The following is a 19,567-nucleotide window of genomic DNA, read 5'->3' as shown; positions in this document are numbered from 1 at the left end:
AATCTACAGTACTTGCCTGTGTAACCTACTTATCCCATTTACATGAGGGGCAAGCAGCCGTTAGCGCAAATTGAATTTAATCGCTTCTTATCTCCACTTCCTCCCTCAGCACTCAGCGCTGACTGAGAGGAGTCAGCAGTTAAGAGTGGGTCTTGGCGTTGTCATGGATACGCAGACTTTGGTCGGCATTGAGGAAGCTGCCGCTCAGGATCGTTCAAGTCTTCTTCCCTTCTCCTTTTGATTGGGATATGGTAAATCTGCCGCTCCGCCGTGAAAACCGGGCCACGCAAGATGAGATTGGTGGGGTTGGATAGCGTGGTCCCATACAGCCTCCTACGCCTTTGCGATTGGCTTGATCCTGCTTTTGTGAAACTGACGATTTGCATAAACGCCTTCAACAAGCAAGACTGAGCTCACCGCTGACAACGATTTTAAACTAGGGCAGATAGGCCCAAGGGAAACATTAATGACAATTTAGTTACCATTAGGAAAAAATCATGTCGCTTTGATTGAAAAGTAGTCAACAAGCTTGGTGTTTTTCTTTACTTGCACAAACCTGACATTTCCTGGGCTGCATTTTCAATTAGCCAACCAAGGCTAAGTCGCAACATTATACAAAGCTCACCCAATTTAAATAAGAGTGTGGAGAAAAACACCCCCCTGCCCTCCAAAAAAAAAAAATCTTTCATCTGTGTGTTGTGTTCTAGCTTGAATGGAGTGCTCAGATGCAGTTCAGACAGCAGCCTTAGAACACATGGAATGCTAATTTCGGGGGGAAAAAAGCGGAATGATAAACACACAAATGCACAACATAGACACACAAAAAGAAGAACAAAAAAACGCAAAGGCAAATGAGCAGGTGTGCCGAGGGAGTAAGTCGATTTTCACATCAATGACAGCAGAACAAGGCAAGCTAGCTGGGATGCTCTGGGAATCAAAATGTCTCAGAGAGACGCTTTTTTAGAGACTTTCAGTGTATGGGGGGTGCTCAAATGTTGTTTAGGCTGCTTGCGCTTATGTTAAAACCATGGTCATTTGAGTCCTGGGAAAGAGTAGCTGGCTTTTGCAGGATGAATACTATATAATAATAAACTACAATCGAATTCTGTTTAATCCAAATCGAGCTCACACCAATTTTTTGTTGTACGAAAGACTTTCTCATTTGTGACTGGGTGGTGTTTTGCACGCATGTGTGAGAGCCATTCATAATCTATTTTGCAACCAGAGTACAGCGGTTAACTTATTTTTACACCGTTAATAAATGTTTGATGCCAACAGTTTCACCCACCACCCAAAAAAAAAAAAAAAATCACGTAAATGCCATCACTTTGATGATAGGTATAGCAGGTTTTGAACAGAAGTTGAAGAAAAATGGTGCCAAATGACATAAAATTACACGGTGGGCCAGATCTGGCTTTAAGTTTTCCACCTGTGCTCTAAATTGTCCATTCGGTGTGAATGTGAGTGATTGTCTACATGTGTCCTTCGGGGTGTACTCCACCTCTTGCCCATAGTCAGCTGCGATATGTTCCAAGTCACCCTACCACATTCGTGAGGAGAAGCGTTGTAGAATATGAACGCAACATTTCGACCAAGGCACAGATGATTTCTAATTGCATTAATTTTTCGATCTGGAAAAAGCGTTTGAGATCGGACGCCCAGCATCCCAGAACTAATTTGCGTTTTGAAAATGTAATCGTCAATGTGTGGGTTGTTACCATCAACTGGGGTACAATACCAAAAACTGTATAGAGGACACTTTGCAAGGGAGAGCTCCTTGATGAAGGTAACAATGCGACAGGTGCAAGTCATTATAGATGACTTGAAGTTTAGCAAACTTTTCCTGAAGGAAGAATGATTCAATTCCCCTATTACTGTACATTCCAAAGGGAAAAACCAGAATAAGTGCTTTAACATAAAACTTTTGGGCACATACATTTAATCGTTGAATGGCTAATTTGAGGATGCGAATTTAATCGAATCTATATAAAATGATTACATGCTTTCCCACACATGATGAAGTAGTGAGGCTGGAGAATGATGTCAGACGTCGGGTTCCAACTTCACTCAAATGACAAGACAGCACCAGGCAGACAAATGTGTTCCATTTCGACACCCGCGCCGTGATGCTGACACACCTCGTGTGATCTCGTGACACGCACACCACACCGAAAAAAAGATCTCTTGTGCTCACGTTTTAGGCACTCAAGAGTCACACGTTTGTCATGTTTTGACTTCTCGAGTGGATAATTTGTACGTTAATTGCAGTTTCTCTTTTACCACGAGTCACACTGGAGAGATTTATGCATAGCCAGGCGAACAGAGATGCAACATGTAGGCAAAGGGATGGTGGCTAGAGGCGACAAGTGGATGAGGAGGACTGCGACACCACACTCTCATTATCCCCGTGTATTTATAGACCCTCTATCTTCCCTCCATGTGTGTCTACATGCGGGCAATTGGCCAGGGCTTTACTGTCACATTTAGGGGGGACTTAGCACCGATACTCTCTCACTGCCCAGAATTCTGACAACACAGAAATGTATTTCCTCTCAGCGGATGGGTTCCGGTCCGGTATCCAAAGGAATGGGAGAAAATATCACAAAAACTAAAAATGACATGTTTCTAATCAGACTGACTGCTAATTAAAGCCAATAATGAAATAAATATAATGCTATCACCTGCACATCCAGTGTTTTATCACATTTTACAATCAAACAAATCATTCGCTAGCACTCTACTCTTGCTAACGGATGAGAGCAACTAGCTAATAAGCGGCTAGCTAGTTAGCAACTAACGCTAGGAATTAAGATGTGGAAGTTGAACCCGCCAGGTGGACTTCTTCAGCCTCACAATCTTCCTCCGTGTGGCTAATGTTAGTCATGTCAACATTGCATCATCTCTGAATGGCACTGAAATATTCAATGTGCTTCAAGTAAGTAGGTTTTATTTATTTAACTTCCAGGGTAAAGTATCCTCTAAGCATCTCTTGTTGAAGCTGGGATATTTTGGGGCATACGTGTTGTGTTCAAAAAATAAATAAAAGGGAGGGGGGGCAACATTTTCATGAATTCTTACTTGCCTTTGGGGACATTTGAATTCAGACGTGTCACCACTTTGAAATGTGCTACTTTAATGGTGACATTTCAAATGACACGAGTGTCTGTTTACCATTTGCTTCAGTTCCAGATGATAGGTGGCAATGGAACTTTGAACCAACAGTCACAACGTGTGATGTGCAAATATGCTACTTCAAACATTCAGTTGGTGCATATGTTAAGCAAACGTGTGTGCCCCCCCCCCCCCCCCCCATTATTCAAAGCTATAGGTAATTTGTCAGTGGCCCAGAAAAGGAAAAACAAGATTAGGCAAGGAGAGGGAGGATCCACTGGTCCATTTTGCTCATGCTTACCAAAACACAAACACAGTCAGAATTTGCATAACGTGCCAACAGCATTCAATACACGTATTCCTCACACAAAGGCTCATTCAAAAACCTCTTTCGATAGGAGATTATAAAGACAATTGATACATTAAAATTCCAGGATTGATGCGAAGCAAAGGTAACCAACATGTCAAAAGATTTCCTTTCATACAGTTCAAGTTACAACCGAGCATGATGTTTTTTTTAAGTACAACTATTACTTTGGGTTTCATTAGAAATATGCAAGCTTGCCGAATGTCTGCCGCCATTTATAAATTACATTCCAAGGAAGCATCAACTTAAAAACACAAAACAGCATCATGGTTGAGGCAAGGTAACTAATGCTTTGGTTGAAACGCAAAGCGTGCAGACCTACACTATCGTCCTGTAATTAATGGTCGCTGCTCAGTTGTGAACACACACGAACGTAATGCTTCGCCATGATGCACAAACGGATACCGCTGAATTCATTCGGTAGGACAGATGTGTGTGTGCAGCAGCAAAAAGCCCTGCTTTGATGCGGCTTCTGGTGTGTAGTGTCCTACCAAGCACCAGGGCCTTTCAGTGTACCTGTGATAAGGCACCAGCTGGATACCATGGTACATTCAACAATTGAATGGCAGTCTTTGGTTGCCAGGCAACCATAGAAAGAGCTGGTTGGAGTTTGGCAATTGTCAAACTGTTTTATTTTATCCTATGTGTTCATTTTTTTTTTCATTTAAAGGTGTCATTTCTTATGCTCATTGAGGGAAAAATGCATTATTTCTATGACTGGAACTCACTCCCACCCGACATCTGTAATATTGACTCTCTTTCCACATTCAAAATTCATCTCAAAACCCACCTATTTAAAATTGGATAGTCAGTTTAAACTCATCGCTTCTTTTATTATTTATAATTTTATCTATGGTTTTATTGTTCTTATTTGATTGTAAGGTGTCCTTATGTGTTTTGAAAGGCGCTAATAAATAAAATTAAAGTATTATTATTAGTAGTAACATGGAAAAGAAACAAACAGTTTCATGCATAGTGGTTAAAATTCAATTGACAACGACAAAACGAACGCCGTTTTGGGAAGAAATTTGGATCTGGAGACACTGCAAGACTAACCGTGAGATCATTTTACATGTCAAGCATAAAGAATAACAGCAGAAAACACCTGCTCAAATCGACACACCAAACCAGCTACTGTTTTCTTCCGTGGCTTCAAATAACCATGATGTGGCCGTCGTGTCAATACAGACAGCCAATTTATAGCCAAGGCTATATTTATTTTCAGCCAGATGGTAATTCCCTCACTATCTGACAGGTGCTTCTTCTATTGCAGGGTTATCGAGTTATTGTCACCAATTAGCCGGTCGGACGCAGATAATGTTTATATCTTAATTACACACCATTTAGGTTTGTATCTTTTACTATGTGCACAACAGGTGTCTGAAAGGGCTATTTTGTTATTGCAGGTGGGTAATTAATTTTGCAAAGTGGGCTACTGAGAAACTGGAACTGCTTGCTGAGAGCCAAGTCAACATGTTTCGAAAAACGTGTTCTTGTCTTGTCTCAATAAATTACTGCGTGTGCGGATATGATATATATTGTCGTAATTAGGAAATAGATTTTTAAATCATAAGCGGTCGTTAAAATTACATCTTTAAAAATGATAACAATTTTGCACTTTGTAGACATTCCTAATCAGGGCGATAAGTGGGAAGTATAATATTATTGAAAGTGATTTATGATACAGTGATGACTCATAATACACCCAAGATGTACAGTATACAATCGATTTGTGTACAGGATTACTCGCTTCGAAGCAGAAGTTTAGAATCCAACCACAACTCCTTTGCTGTCGTCAACACGATGAGGTCACCGCCAATATGCGAGGAATTACAGTACAGTCAAGTCACCCAAAAGTTATTTGAACAATCCTAGAGGAAATGTGCAATGCGCGCCTTATATTAGTTTATTATATATATAAACATAATAAACAACAACATAATAAATATAAATATATTATTATATATATAAATGTGTATACAGGTGTGTGTGTGTATATATATATATATATATATATATATATATATATTATATAATTGGTCTAAAACCAAAAGGTAATAATTTCCTCAAGCATTTAGTATACACCGTGAACACTGCTCGACCACGCGTTTCTTGTTCCCAGTCAGACCTTGTTAAGTGGACAATGGCAGGTGCATCCTGGATGTGGGATTAAATATCGCCCACGAGATGTCACATCCTTCTCCTCCTCGAGTCTGACTGATTTTTTTTTTTTCTTGGAGGTGCCTTATCAGCATTAAATGTGCTCTCATTACAACAGCGACATTTCCAAGCTACTGGAATGAATGATGTGTCTTTCCGGGCATAAAACTCTCACCATTGTTTTCAAAACTAGTCTTCCGTTCGTGTAGTCCGCACGCATAACTCCTCTTGATGTGACTTGGGTTTCTGATAGAGCCCAGATGTTTCTCCGTGCACGTTTTTGCTTTGTGAATTCTGCAGTTGTTTTGTTGGACGTTACTCAAAAAAAAAAATATTTAAAAAACGAACGCAAAAGTAACGCAAAACTGGTGTCACGCATGAGCTATTCATACAACATCTGGGATACCGGAGGTGACCGAAACAGCTTTTTACGCGGTGAACCTCATCCCCGCCACTCCCTTAAGCTTCAATCTGCCGGGTCAAAGTAGACAATTCGATATTAAAAGCCAACAGTTCTCCTTCTGTCTCTCTCTCGTGCTGAGGCATGCATTGTCATTCATGTCACTCCCATCGTCATCACAACTTCAGACAGACATTAACACGTTTTGCTGGCACCAATGCTGATGTCTTCTTATTCTGTCACGGTGGGAGAAGGACAGTGCCGGGCTGTTTCTTTCGGGGAAGTGTAGCGCCGACTTCAAAAATACCACTCAGACTCATCCTTGGCTGGTCACAGCATTTCTGTGACGCCGCCGTCTTCAAACTAATTAGCAACAACATTCTTGAGTATTGCGGGCATATCAAGAGCCGCGCGGTGTAGTAACAACCTTTTGAATTGCAATGCGTTTTCTAGTCAGCATCGATGGAACCAAAAGCATTTTTGCCGATATGATATTGACAAAATCCATTGATTCATTTTCAGCTTGCGATTTAGGTTTTTCACACCCGAGGGACTCAACGGGTGCCCGCAGTGTTTGGGAGGTGTGAAGCTGAGAATGCACATAGAGGACACAGAAAGAAGAGGTTGGCCCTCACATTTCTTTCCTGTCAAATGGCAGATCAGCGGATAACCAGACGCAGAGATTGAAATGAGATGTGACACGAAGCCGAGCGACCTGACACTATAAATGAGCCGAGGCGGCAGGTCACTCGAGATATTAAAACTTCCAATGTTTCTGCAACATCTGAGTTACACAACGCCAGAAAAAGAAAGAGAGGACCCTTTGTCCTCTGTAGGTGGTTAGATGTGATGACTGTGCTGCACAGGCCGATGCTGCTTTCGTGTTGCTTGACTTTCTCTCACAGGAGGATATATGAAGGCATTTTTAACTCCAATTGTCAAGAGAATGTGCTCTTTACAGTGACGTTGACGTATCACTAACCAGCAGGAAATGACTGTTGTCTCGAGAGCACTAGAAAATAACTGCATTGATATGTAAATTGTCTCGTGGCTGGGTAGACAACGCAGGGTTCTTGGTGCTCCATTTCAATCCTCTATGCCATCTGACGGTCTATTTACATGCTTTTGTCAAATACGAAACATTACATGCCATTCGTTTGGCCTTCACTGACAGCATTAGCTTTACATTTTCCTTTGGGAATAGTCTGTGCACCTCCAATGCGCATCATATTTAATAGGCCACGTTTTCACTGTAGCATTGATCAACCTGCGTGCATGTGTGCGTGTGTGTATGTACAGTATACACGATCAATGATATCCCTAGCAAGTTAGGCTCGCATTGGCAGGGTACAGATGATGTCGCTGTTAGCAGATACACGATACAAATCTGATTACGAGCCGCATTTAGGAAGAGGCCTGTTTCAGATTTGACAATATCCAATTCCATTTGCCAACAACGCATATGACATGAAAAACGGTAATTAAAGAAACACGTGTACTTTTTTTTGGGGGGGGGGGTCGCCATCGTGTGTCATATTCTACTTTGGTGATTCAAATTCTGTCAAGTTGTATTGCACTGCATGAGGGGTTTGCTTGTGGATCATGTCATGTCTCACTAGCAGTGTCTGATGATGTGACATTGGCCTCAGTTATGGAGATGCATGCTCTTCGTGGAGCCATTACACAGCAAGTAGAAATCTACACAGTGCATTAAGGAGACAAAAAAAATAACTAAGCTGTGTGGTTTTGAAAAGACAATGCTAAAAGATGGGCCCATGCGAGCTCTGTCAGGCTATTTGAACATGACGTGTAATAAGACGCCACCCACCTCAACTATTGTGGTTTTGGCCGCCTTGCACATGGGCTGGTTGAAGTTTCTCGCGGTTTTCCTATGACAAAGGCAAATAAAATGCAAAGCAGAATTATTTCAAACTGGAAGGCACAAATTAAAGCGATTGCATGTCGTGTCCTGCTAGACATTGCACTCTAGTGGTTAAAAGTGGTACCGCAGACCTTTGCGACAATAGTGTTTGAGGTAAAAACCCGTCATTTGCAATCAGGTGGATGAGAAGGACCTCAGTTAGGTTGCACAAAGCAATAATCTGATATAGAAGGAAAGGTTACGGTGTAATTGGTGATTCTGAATGTCGCTCTGCTGCAATCGCACTTTAAAAAGTTGTCTAATTGAAAGGCTAAATCATTCCTCAACCTTATCTTTGCTATGTTAGTCTTGATTACAGATCACAGCTATTGCCGACCTAAATTGTACCGATTCAATTGAGCCACTGATGCTGCTCTGGTCAAGGTCTAAATAAACTAAACTAAATAAAAGTTTGCAAGGACATAAAAAAAGAAGAAAAATAAACACACTCAAAGAACACAGACTACAAAATCAATGAGTGGCTTGCTACTTCGATATCAAACAGTTCAAATATTCGACTTAACCAGCACAAATGGAACATTATTCGTGAAAAGAGAAATGTGGGCAGTGGAACAGGTCATGTACTTCAACAATTGTTTTTTTGGGGTGAATTTAGCTTTGTTATGGGGGATTTTGGAGGCATCTCAAGTGCTTATGCTGGGTTTTTTTCTGCCAAGTTGGACGCCACTTGTCACATTGTTAAGTAAGCCTGTATTTGATCAAGTATTTTTGTTTTCTTTGTTCCGTGACAGTGGTTACCTGAACACAACGTTTCCAGCCCGATCAGCTTTCCATGCCTTTATCAGAGCAAAGTCTCCGGTGATGGCCTTCTCCATGATGTAATGTCTGCCATTAAACTCCTGCACCTGGTTGGAAACACAGTTGAAGATAAACCTAAGTTTCAGTACCGACAACTAACGTGGTCAAATATTGCACAAAGACAAATAAACTAGGAGTTGTAGCTTGCTTTCTTTCTTTTTTTTTTTTTTTAAATACAGCCATCTTGCAACAATATTGAGTGTAAACAAGGAAGACACAATTAACTAAAAAGGTTGGTTGATGGCAATTCAGGTGTTTTTTGCGCTGTGGTTTTTGGCCATCTAGTGTGGATTTCTCATTAGCAAAACCACTCCAAAAGTCATTATCTGTTTCCTACAATCATCCCACACAAAACATATTCCTGCAAGTCTTCAAACGAGTGAAATCAACAATTTTACCTGTCTTTTTTCACTAGCGATGGCGATACTGCCATCCTTGTTGTACTTTATAGGAGAGCCTCCCTGGTGGATCAGCGTGCCGTAGCCAGTCGCGGTGAAAAATGCGGGAATCCCTGCCCCCCCGGCTCGGATTCTCTCCGCTAAGGTGCCCTGTGGTGGAAATGTAGCAAAATAGGAGGAGTGCAACACAAAAATGTGTACTGTATAAACTTCTTTCCAGAGAACAAAACTGACAATTACGTGTCATAAAAACTAGCAGCGTCAGTCCAGAAAGTTGCTGACAACCAGGAATTTCTCTTAATTGTCAAAACATGAACTAAAAGTCTGTTTTCCTGACCAACCTGTGGAGTGAGTTCCACCTCCAACTCCCCAGACAAATACTGTCGTTCAAACTCTGCATTCTCCCCGACGTAAGAGGAGATCATCCTTTTGATCTGCTTGGTCTGAAGAAGCAGGCCGAGTCCAAAGTTATCCACGCTGAGGAGCAAAAATATATTCGGACTTTTACATTGCGCTTTCCTCTGAACTGCACACTTGTGGTCAAATGATACTGTTGTCACTGATGGTCTTGTTGGGACGAGGGAAATGTTTATAAATGCAAAAGTCAATACTTAAAACGTCGTAGTGATACATTTAACTTAACTGGATAAAGAATTAAACCACTGAAAAACATAGATGGTTAAATTCTACATGATACTAGATGCTGATATTTTTTTCTTGGGCTTCTTCTCGTGTACCTGTACGTAATTATGCGTTTCGGTATCCTGTTTGTCTATGCCTAGATCGCGAGTCTGTCGAGAAAGTCGATTTTTATTAAGGTTATAAACGTACATAATGCTGTAGATCGTCGTGGCGGAGAGAACTTTTATGTCTGACGTTTATATGATTCTAGTGGTTTGCTGCCACCTACTGGTTTGGAATGAGATGCACCGGCTTGTGAATGAATGCTATTTAGATACAGAGCTATTAGTCTTGAAATCTGTAAAACATAGTTTTCGATATATCATATAATTCAATACCAGCGCTCTCGTTTTCACCAGGTTGGAGAGTCCCATTCTCTAAATGTTCCTTTAATGGCCCCCCGCCATCATGCATCATATTGAGGGCGTTGAAATGTACAAGCGAGCAGCTGACTGGCCACAAACCAGCTGAGCTTGTGGAAAAAGCATTGTACTGCTCTCATCTTGGTAAAACAAAACAGCATTTTCTACTCCACATTCACAGCCGGTTGGTTTTGTATCGAAAAAGCTTTCTAATATTTGCAAAAAAGAAGAGTCTCATCACATGTGCGTGAATGTTGAATGTCACCTACCCTGCATTGTTGCTGACTGCAGTAAGTCCTTTCACGCCAGTCTTCAGTAAACTGTTGATGAGATTCTCCGGGATGCCACATAATCCAAAGCCTATGTTTGAGGGAAAACTGAAATTTATAGCTCCGATGCCAGCATTTATGGTTTCCTATCTGAGCTACCACATCAACTGAGTATTCAGTGTGATGTAAAGTATTTTTCAGGACTTAAAAATGCATCGTTGCATCTAGAGACCTGAACACAAAAGCTATGCTGTTTAAGAGAAATACAAATGTAGATGTACACTGAATATTTTCCCCCAGTCTATCTTCCAAATTCTATACTGCGTCACGGTGATTTCTCTCCATGTGGTCATCCTTGAAATCAGGCAAGGACAATGGAAATGTTTTTATGGTTGTCTCAGCTGGCTTCACTATAAATACAAGCTGTGGAGTGTGGAGAGTGGAGTGTGGAATGTGCATGCATGTGCTGATCAGACACCAGTCAAGACCAGAACGAATGGATTAAGTCGACAAAATGACACAATTATAGTTGATGTTTGCTGATCGAAATCGAAAAGTCCGCTTGAGAAGTTTACAACTTGACGGCAAGGGAATTAAAGCGAGAACGTCGCAAGAGTATTTAAGACACCTCAATCCATCAAGATGGAAGGACTTCTGTTGTTTTTTTTATTTACAATGATGGATTAAAGGTTATGAAAGTTAAACATACAAAAACAAAGCACACGTGTGTCTCAAGAATGGCTTTAAGTAGGGTTTTTGTTGTGATACATTAAACCTTAGAAGTAGTAATCTAAAGCTACTGACCCTGTCCAAGTCACATTCACACCAAGTGACAACTTAGTCTTCAATAAATCTAACATGCCTGTTTTTGTATTATGGAAGGAAGACAACAGTGCCAGGAGAAAGCCCACGCAAGCACAGGCAGAACATGTAATCTCCAAAATTGACTGAATGTTGTGGATAAAGGTTTGGAAAAGTATTTACCTCCGACCAGTACAGTCGCCCCATCTGGAATGTCCTTAACTGCCTCTGTAGGATCGGAGTAGAATTTTGAACTTCTTTGGCTGGAGGTCGAAAAGTAGCAGCTACATGTCTGTAAACAGCAAAGAAATAGAACAGATTTAAACCAACACACAAAAAAAAAAAATTCATACAAGTGTGTGTGTATCTTGGGAAAAAAGGCATGACAAATTAGCTTTTTAGAATGTAAATTTGGCTTGTCCATTATAAAGAGCTGTTTGCACACCAGTCGTCAAGATAAGATCAGCTACTGAACAAACCTAACCTTGCAACAAAGCAAACCTATTTTAGTGATGACAAGAGTCCCAACCAGGAACTTGAATCCAGAATTCTTAAATTTGAATCATGTGTCTCTGGCAGTAATACTGCCAATACTATATACAAATGTGAACAAGAAAAGGTACAGGAAAGACATACCACAATGCATATTTCACAATGGAAATTCTTGTTTTGATTCAATAACAGAAATTCACCTCGAGTTTGTGCGCCTGAAAAGTTTTTATATCAGATGCCTGACGTGACACTAGTTGATATAAATAGCATTCAATCATCACGGGCAAACATGATGGAAAACATTGCTTGGGAGTTAATTTGTGGCAGTAGAGGTGAATCATGCAAACCCCTGTGACCTCCAATAGCAGAAATTTTAGTCACTACATTGCCCTGATGCTTTTGCTCATTCTATTGCAACAAATATCACCACATAAACATTGCATGAAGTAACTAGCCTCAGAATAAAGTTAACCAGCACGTACCAAAAGAATCATGAAAAGCAAAACGACACCTATGTATGGGGGAAATGTGTTTGTTCTGACCTTCTCCGCGCAGTTCTAACCACATTAATTGTGCAGCAAACATAAGACAGGCAAATACAAACCTTGCTCAATGGACGCTTATCGAAGTTTAACGTGGTTCTGCATGGCCCAATGAGGTATTTAAAAGTGTCCGCTCGACACAAGGCTTTAAATGCCATGTTAAGACACATGCAGCGGACGGGAGCGGACAGGAAAAGAGGCGTAGTAACAAGAGACTCGAGCTGTTAGCATACGGCTAATGGATAATAGCTCGAGCTCAGTTAAAAGTCAATGCTGCAATCTCATTGGCTGGCTCTGTGGGCAGGTATTCTGATGCATTCGCGATAATCGGAATCAACAAGCTTCTCGTTTGGAACGACGAAACTGCATCATTTGATTATTGATGGAATATTGTATAAAATGAACAGATTTCAAATTAGAATTGTGTGTCCACGATCTTAGTTGATACTATACACATGAATTCAAATCCAAATTATGCAAAGAGTAAAATATTTACAGTACTTCAGATTTTTATATCAGTACATAAACGCACCTAAAACCTTCCATCCATCCATTTTCCGAACCGCTTGATCCTCACTAGGGTCGCGGGGGGTGCTGGAGCCTATCCCAGCTGACTTCGGGCAGTAGGCGGGGGACACCCTGAATCGGTTGCCAGCCAATCGCAGGGCACACAGAGACGAACAACCATCCACGCTCACATTCACACCTAGGGACAATTTAGAGCGTTCAATCAGCCTGCCACGCACGTTTTTGGAATGTGGGAGGAAACCGGAGTACCCGGAGAAAACCCACGCAGAACATGCAAACTCCACACAGGGAGGCCGGAGCTGGAATCGAACCCAGTACCTCTGCACTGTATATAGAAATATAGAAAATATCAAAAAAATAACAAAAAAAATATTTTTTGTTATTTTCTATATTCAACATGTACACACAAATGTCATTTGTATCATCTAATTATAAAATACCAGTTTTAAGTGTCAAAATAAGTGGGCTTAGTTTGAATAACTCAGAAACCTGACCCTTTTAAAAATTAAGAATCGCATGGAAAGGTTTGTTTGCATCATTGCATTCAAAAATTAAACTTTCATAGACGATAGATTCCGGACTCACATATAAATGATTATTTATTTTTACCTAATTTGGGCTTCCATCTCATGAACCCCACAAAAACAGAAAAATAATAATAATAATGGAATACTGTGAAGAAACCGTCTTGTATTTCTCAGTTTTTGCAGAAAAAAAAAGAAATTAAGATCACATCAGTGGTGGCATGTCTCATTGGTAGGATGGTCATCTCCCAACCCAGAAGTTGGGATTCAATCCCTGGCCATTGCGCCCTTGAACGAAGTGTCCTTGAGGAAGATACCGAACCCCACACCCCCAGTTGCTTCTTATACTGTGTCATCAGTAGGTAAATGAGGAAACAGTGTAATGCGCTTTGAGTACCAAAAGGTAGAAAATCACTATATAAGTGACAGACCATTTACCAAATGATATGTCAGTCTTCAATATATGGTTGGGAATCAGCAATCAGACTCTGACAATGGGAGTTATGGAAACTCCGATTTCTTTGGGTCTGGTGGCCCCCTTGATAATACACCATATATTCTCAATCCCGAATGAACGGCACAATTTACTTTCATTGTAAAAGATTATCTTGGACCCCTGGACAACAGTCCCATCTTTCTTCTCCGTGGCCCAGTTGAGAGGCTTCTTACGTCGGCTCAGAATCAATAGTGCCTTGACTAAAGGAACCTGACAGTTGTAGCCCATCGCTCGGATGTGACCCCAATCACTCTTTATGGTTTTCTGACACATTGTTGAAACTTCTCTGTTTGATAATCTCCTGAGACCCACGGTCATCTCTTTTGCCGGTGCATCTTTTGCCACAGTTTGCTCTTCCACTCGACTTCCCATTGATATGGTTGACAAAGAATTCTATGAACAACCAGCCTCCTGAGCTAAGAACTTCTGCGGTTTACCCATCCTATGGAGGGTATCAATGATTGTCTTCTGGGTAGTTATCAAGTCTGCAGTCTTCTCCATGTTGGAGCAAACTGAGACGATTGAAACAAAGTGGAGCGATTTAATCACACATCCATGACCTGCAAAATTTGATATGATTTTTTTTTCACTTTATTAGTTCTATGTATGTCTCCAATAAAATATAAAATGGTACGCATCTCCATACATGTGGTACGATATGATACAAGTATGATTCAATCTACGAGTTTACAGTGGAACGATTTGATTCTGTTTTATTCAATGGGATTAGGATTATATTTGATATGGTATTGCTCAATTCAAGAGAGTACGATGCAATGAGTTTCTTGTTGTCATTTTACATTTACTGTAAATATACATTAACTTCACGGTCTTTTAAAATGTGTCATTTCCGTCAAAGATATACAATATCTCGGCGACGATTTGATGCGTATTTTTATATATTTAAAGTGGAACTGTTCGTTTCCATTTCGAATCATCTTTTATTGGAGAGACTTACATCCATAATAATGATAATGGAATCGAGTGAGCGAGTTTGTGAACATGTAAGTACGTAATGCAAAACATGTGTTAATGACAACACGAATCCAATTCTAAACTCAAACCACACACAATTTGCAACTGCGCTATGTAACAAAGGAAGGTTCCTCTGACAATAAACACATACATGCACGTTATTTCGTCGAAACACGTGTCAACAAAAGAGCCTACGTTGTGTGACGTCACACTCGACATATTTAGGAAGACTCATTCATCGTGCTTGCATTCTTATTCCGATTACTATAAATTCTTACTAATGCATTTTTCATATGTACCTCACTACCTGTTCGGAAACAGTATTATATTAGAATTATATAATAACAGTAATATAAACAAAACGTCGTCACATTGCTTGGACACGTGACCTACCCTCACGTGACAAGTAGTTTTAGTCATGGCCGACGACTACAGGCGACAAGGCCTCGACTTGGAGAGAAGAATATTTGAGTTTGACGCTAAGTGTTCCGCTCTCAAAGCTGAGAAGCAAGGTAACGCTTCAAACATTTTGGCAAGAATATAATTCTTGCTCTCTGTTGGCGTCGCCTGGCTGCAGTGCTTCGTTATTAGCCGGCTAACGAGCTAGCTGTTGTTAGCGTTATCGTGCGATGCAACCACAGCAGCTGCACCGATGGAACGTTTAAAACTTTTGATCACCTACTAACAGTCAGCGTTAAATGTATGCATACCTGGCAATAATATCAAACTATTGTAAAGCGGTTCTTCAACCTATTGATGGTTTCTGAATGTCAACATTAAGATGCAAACATTTGGCTAGCGACCTTGGCTTAAGGCTAAAATGTGACAATTTACGTTCGAAACGTGGTGACTAGGCTGCCTTTATTTGTTCCCAGCCAACTTTTCGACTGCCGATGTCTGTTTGGTTCGGTTTTTAGTCATTCCACATTGAATGGTTTTCACTACAACATTCTAAAACAAGAAATTGTTTGCACGTCTGCCTCGCAGTTGTAAGGTTCTGGGTTCGAATCGTGTCTCAGACCCCCATTCTCCCTCGCACATTTCAAAAACATGTCAGTTTCCAAAAAACATGCACGATCAAGACAATTCGCCGTCGGGGTGTATTTGCGATCTTATGGTTTTGACCTGTTTTCATAACCAATAAGCTCTAAATAAATAAATGAACTTTGGTCATGTGGTGTCTGTTTTTACGGTGATTAAGTTCTTTTCACATTTATTCGTCTGTTGTTTCCTGTGGTAAAGTCCAAAATATGTAAATACAAATAACAGCATTGTAGACGGTGGTTCGCAGAGCTGCTTCAAAGTGTGGAGGTCAAAGATTCGACTGTTTTACAGGTCCATCCTCCCACATCCCGAAAACATGCATGTTAGGTTAATTGAAGAATCCATATTGCCCAAAGGTGTGGATGCCGTCTGCCTTTTTGTGGCCTATGCTCCTCGCCTGACGTCAGCTGGGATCTGTGCCATCTCACCCTCAACCCCAATGATGGATGACAGCACTCCTCAAAATGGATTGCTGATTTTTCACTACTGCCAGTGACCAGTAGTGAAGCATCTGCAATGAATAATGTTTTACTTTCACATTTTTCCACAGATGATGACTATTTACAAAATGCATCTGTCATACTGGACAAGTTGAAAAGCTATTACCGACAAGGAGGGGAAAGCAGCAGCCTTTCCAAGTTGCTTCAGGATTATACACAGGTACTTCATTGCATCAAACATGCCATACTTGTTTTACAGGGAATCCTCAGTTTAGGGTGTGATCGAAGTGTACACTTGAGCTATGATTAAACTGTTTTACCATTTAGTAATTGCCATTTTTGTGCAGAGTTACTCCATTATGAGTGACTTGGGAAAGTGACCATTTATCAATGTTTTAGCGGGAGCCTTTTCACATAATCATGCACAAGACGTGTGCTTTTTATGATAGTAGAGGACAGACTTGCCTACTATCAGTCTCATTGTTCAGAAAACATTTCCACACACTTGAGGCACTGCTGCTACTTGGCTGCGCGGTTACACTACACTCCTCACCTGTTGCTATCTAGGAGGTCTACACATTGTTAATGCAAAAGCATGTGATTGTTGATTAGTCAAGTTCTCACGGTCGTTGCAAATTGGTAAAGTTGACACATCGAAGAGTCAGTTTAACCAAAAAACTTCATTGTGTGATGTTGGTAACTTCGAACCGAGAGGAGCCCCCATGGAGTGAAATACAGCTGTAGTAAAAAATAAATAAAAATATTAACATGACATTCTGTTTGTGCACGGCAGGTGATCCTAGATATCACATTTTACGAAGAGAACAAGCTGGTGGATCAAGAGTTTCCGGAGGACTGTTCACCTTTCAAAATCCAGCAGCTCCTGCAAGATCTGACTGAGCCGGAAGTTCTGGTGGGGAGACTAGCACCATCTCAAGAGGTGTGGTTGGTTCCCCTGTGTGTGAAATGCATCTTTTCTTTTTGTACAGCATGGCCTGTAGTGACATTGAACCAGAGGAGAGTGACAAAGTCCACCAATGATGTGCCTTTTGAATACCGTGATCGAAGTGAATTATGTGGCCTATGTTGACCGTGACAATGTGACATTGTTATTTGGTCTGTCAGGTGCAAGCTGTTTTGGGCCTGGAGCTGTTAGAATGCCTCTATTGGAGACGTGGTGCGCTGCTCTACATGTACTGCCACACCCTTCATCAACGGAAGCAATGGATCAAGGAAAACAAGGAGACATTCCTGAAGGTACCCTACGGTCAAAGCTACAGACGAGTACTAAAGAGTAATAAAACATGCTGCCTCTCACGGGTCAGATTTGATTGTACAACAGTCTTGGTTTTGGGGAGGAGATCCGCGGTTGTAGGTGGAGATGGGGTTAGTTTTGTTGGTATGGATCTCTGTGTGACGAGCTCCGTTGGTCATCTCAGTCCGCACTGTGAGACACGTGCACGTTTTGTCCTTGTCATGTACCTCCCACATTTTAAAGATCGGGCAAGATAATAATTGTGTGCGTGTACCTGCCTTAAGGGGAGGGCATTTTATGCAAGATGACAAAACACAATACTTAATAGGAGCACATCAAATATGACAGCGGAGGCTACTATTTGTGGAATTGTGTTACTTTACAAGTCTGAATGCAAGCTAGCTTGTCTGTATGCTTCATGTCACCCTGATGTGTTCCTGCAGTGTATTCAGGAAGGGGTGCGCTACCTAATGCGGATGCTGCAGGTGAGGAATTCAGTGAAGCTCAATGATGGGGTGGTCCTCCATGACACTGCAACCGCAGGCTTCCTATCTGAAGGTAATTTTTTTTTCCATCCATATTTTGCAGAGATGAAAAATGTACTCGGTCTCTGTCATTCATATTCCATAAATACGTATGCAAAAAGACACTTGTAGAAGTACTGATTCTACTCCTTCACTTAATTAAATGTAAAATGAAAGTTGACTCTAAAATTTAGAGGTCACCATCGATCATTAACCAAACCGCTTCTCCCCATGAGGGTCGTGGCATGCTCGAGCTTCTACCAGCTGTCTTGGGGCAGCAGGCGGTGTACACCCTGAACTGGTTGCCACCACTGATTTTTACATCACTTGAATAATGTGATCACAACATATCCCTTGTTTCCGAAGGTATTTTCTCAGACACGCACCTGCTAACCATGATGTACATTGGAGAAATGTGCTTCTGGGCCGTAAAGTATGAAGACTACAGCGGCGACACGGTGGATTGTAAAGAAGACCGCCTCCAGTTTAGGGACATTGGCACGCAGATCCTCAACAAGTACGTGCTTGCCTGCGAGGGCCCTCTGCAGGGCCAGGGCTGGAATACGGAGAACGCCAAGGAGATCCTCAGTGTTTTACAGTGAAGCTCAGCCGCCTCCGTGTCCAGGTCGTCCCCGGACACAGATATGACATCAGTATTCAATGTTTTTTTTCTAATCCCGAAATTAAATTTTTAAAAATGGGGGGGAAAAAAGAACCCACCAGGTGAGAGTGTGTGTAATGGAAGGTTAAGGCATGGGGAGAAAAAAAATATTTGGGCAAAGGCCAAAGGTCAGCTAGACCTCACTCCACACCACATGATCCAGGCCAATGGCATTATAAGACAGGTGGTTGAAACTGACAATTATTATTATTTTTTTCTTACCCATTCTGCTTGAACAAAGAAAGCAGTTCTCTTCATTCTAGACTGTTGACTAGGGCACTTGTTTTGCCCTAAGAATGTGTTATAATAACATTAATATAAAATATTCTTCGTAAAAATGTTTCCTTTTTTTTAAGAATTGTTTATTTCATAACAGCCTGAAATGAAACATTGCACAGTAACATTTTTATTTATTCTTAAGTTGCCATTTTGGTATGCTTTTAATATTTGCTTTTGACATCTGTTTATACTCTATACACAAGTTTGTAAATGTGTATAAAATACACACAAAGCAAAGGAGTTTTTTCCAGAAAGTGTGCTCAGATTTATTCATAACCCATCACTTGTATTCCCCTTTTATTGCAAAATTTTCAACATTTAATTACATTTCTTTGTTTGCTTTTAATAGAGAACGTGCTGTTTCGGATTCAATTTTCAGTTTTTTTATGTCCTTGGTGACAATAAAGCTCGTGTTGTTTTGATATGCGTGTTGTGTGCGTGGAGCTGAACGATTGTAGTGACTCCAATTCCCACGTCGCACCGCTGCTGCCATCGACAGGAAGTGAGTCAAAATTGGC

At 40.9% G+C, this 19,567-nt stretch overlaps 2 protein-coding genes across 2 annotated transcripts in view; one reads left to right on the top strand and one right to left on the bottom strand.

The window, feature by feature from the left end:
• Positions 1-12,566, bottom strand: part of oxct1a (3-oxoacid CoA transferase 1a) — a 32,606-nt gene extending 20,040 nt beyond the window's left edge. Inside the window, exons 1-7 of the mRNA XM_086110810.1 lie at positions 12,386-12,566; positions 11,473-11,581; positions 10,489-10,579; positions 9,518-9,653; positions 9,177-9,326; positions 8,719-8,825; positions 7,867-7,927 (exon numbers count right to left, since the gene is read on the bottom strand). Coding sequence (XP_085966936.1) covers positions 7,867-7,927; positions 8,719-8,825; positions 9,177-9,326; positions 9,518-9,653; positions 10,489-10,579; positions 11,473-11,581; positions 12,386-12,493 — 762 coding nt within the window. The 5' untranslated portion in view covers positions 12,494-12,566. The remainder of the gene's footprint in view (positions 1-7,866; positions 7,928-8,718; positions 8,826-9,176; positions 9,327-9,517; positions 9,654-10,488; positions 10,580-11,472; positions 11,582-12,385) is intronic.
• Positions 12,567-15,228: 2,662 nt separating this feature from the next.
• Positions 15,229-19,471, top strand: rimoc1 (rab7a interacting mon1-ccz1 complex subunit 1). Its single transcript, XM_086110812.1, has 6 exons — positions 15,229-15,358; positions 16,441-16,550; positions 17,124-17,270; positions 17,456-17,587; positions 18,029-18,143; positions 18,476-19,471. Exons 1-6 carry the CDS (start codon positions 15,265-15,267, stop codon positions 18,709-18,711), a joined length of 834 nt encoding a protein of 277 aa, XP_085966938.1. The 5' UTR covers positions 15,229-15,264; the 3' UTR covers positions 18,712-19,471.
• The last annotated feature ends 96 nt before the right edge of the window (positions 19,472-19,567 follow it).

Source organism: Hippocampus guttulatus, chromosome 5 (assembly GCF_054856545.1).
Source record: "Hippocampus guttulatus isolate MCC_2025c chromosome 5, RoL_Hgut_1.0, whole genome shotgun sequence".
Classification (NCBI taxonomy): Eukaryota; Metazoa; Chordata; class Actinopteri; order Syngnathiformes; family Syngnathidae; genus Hippocampus; species Hippocampus guttulatus.
Note: the sequence above shows the minus strand (reverse complement) of the source record. Positions and strands in the feature narration are given on the sequence as shown.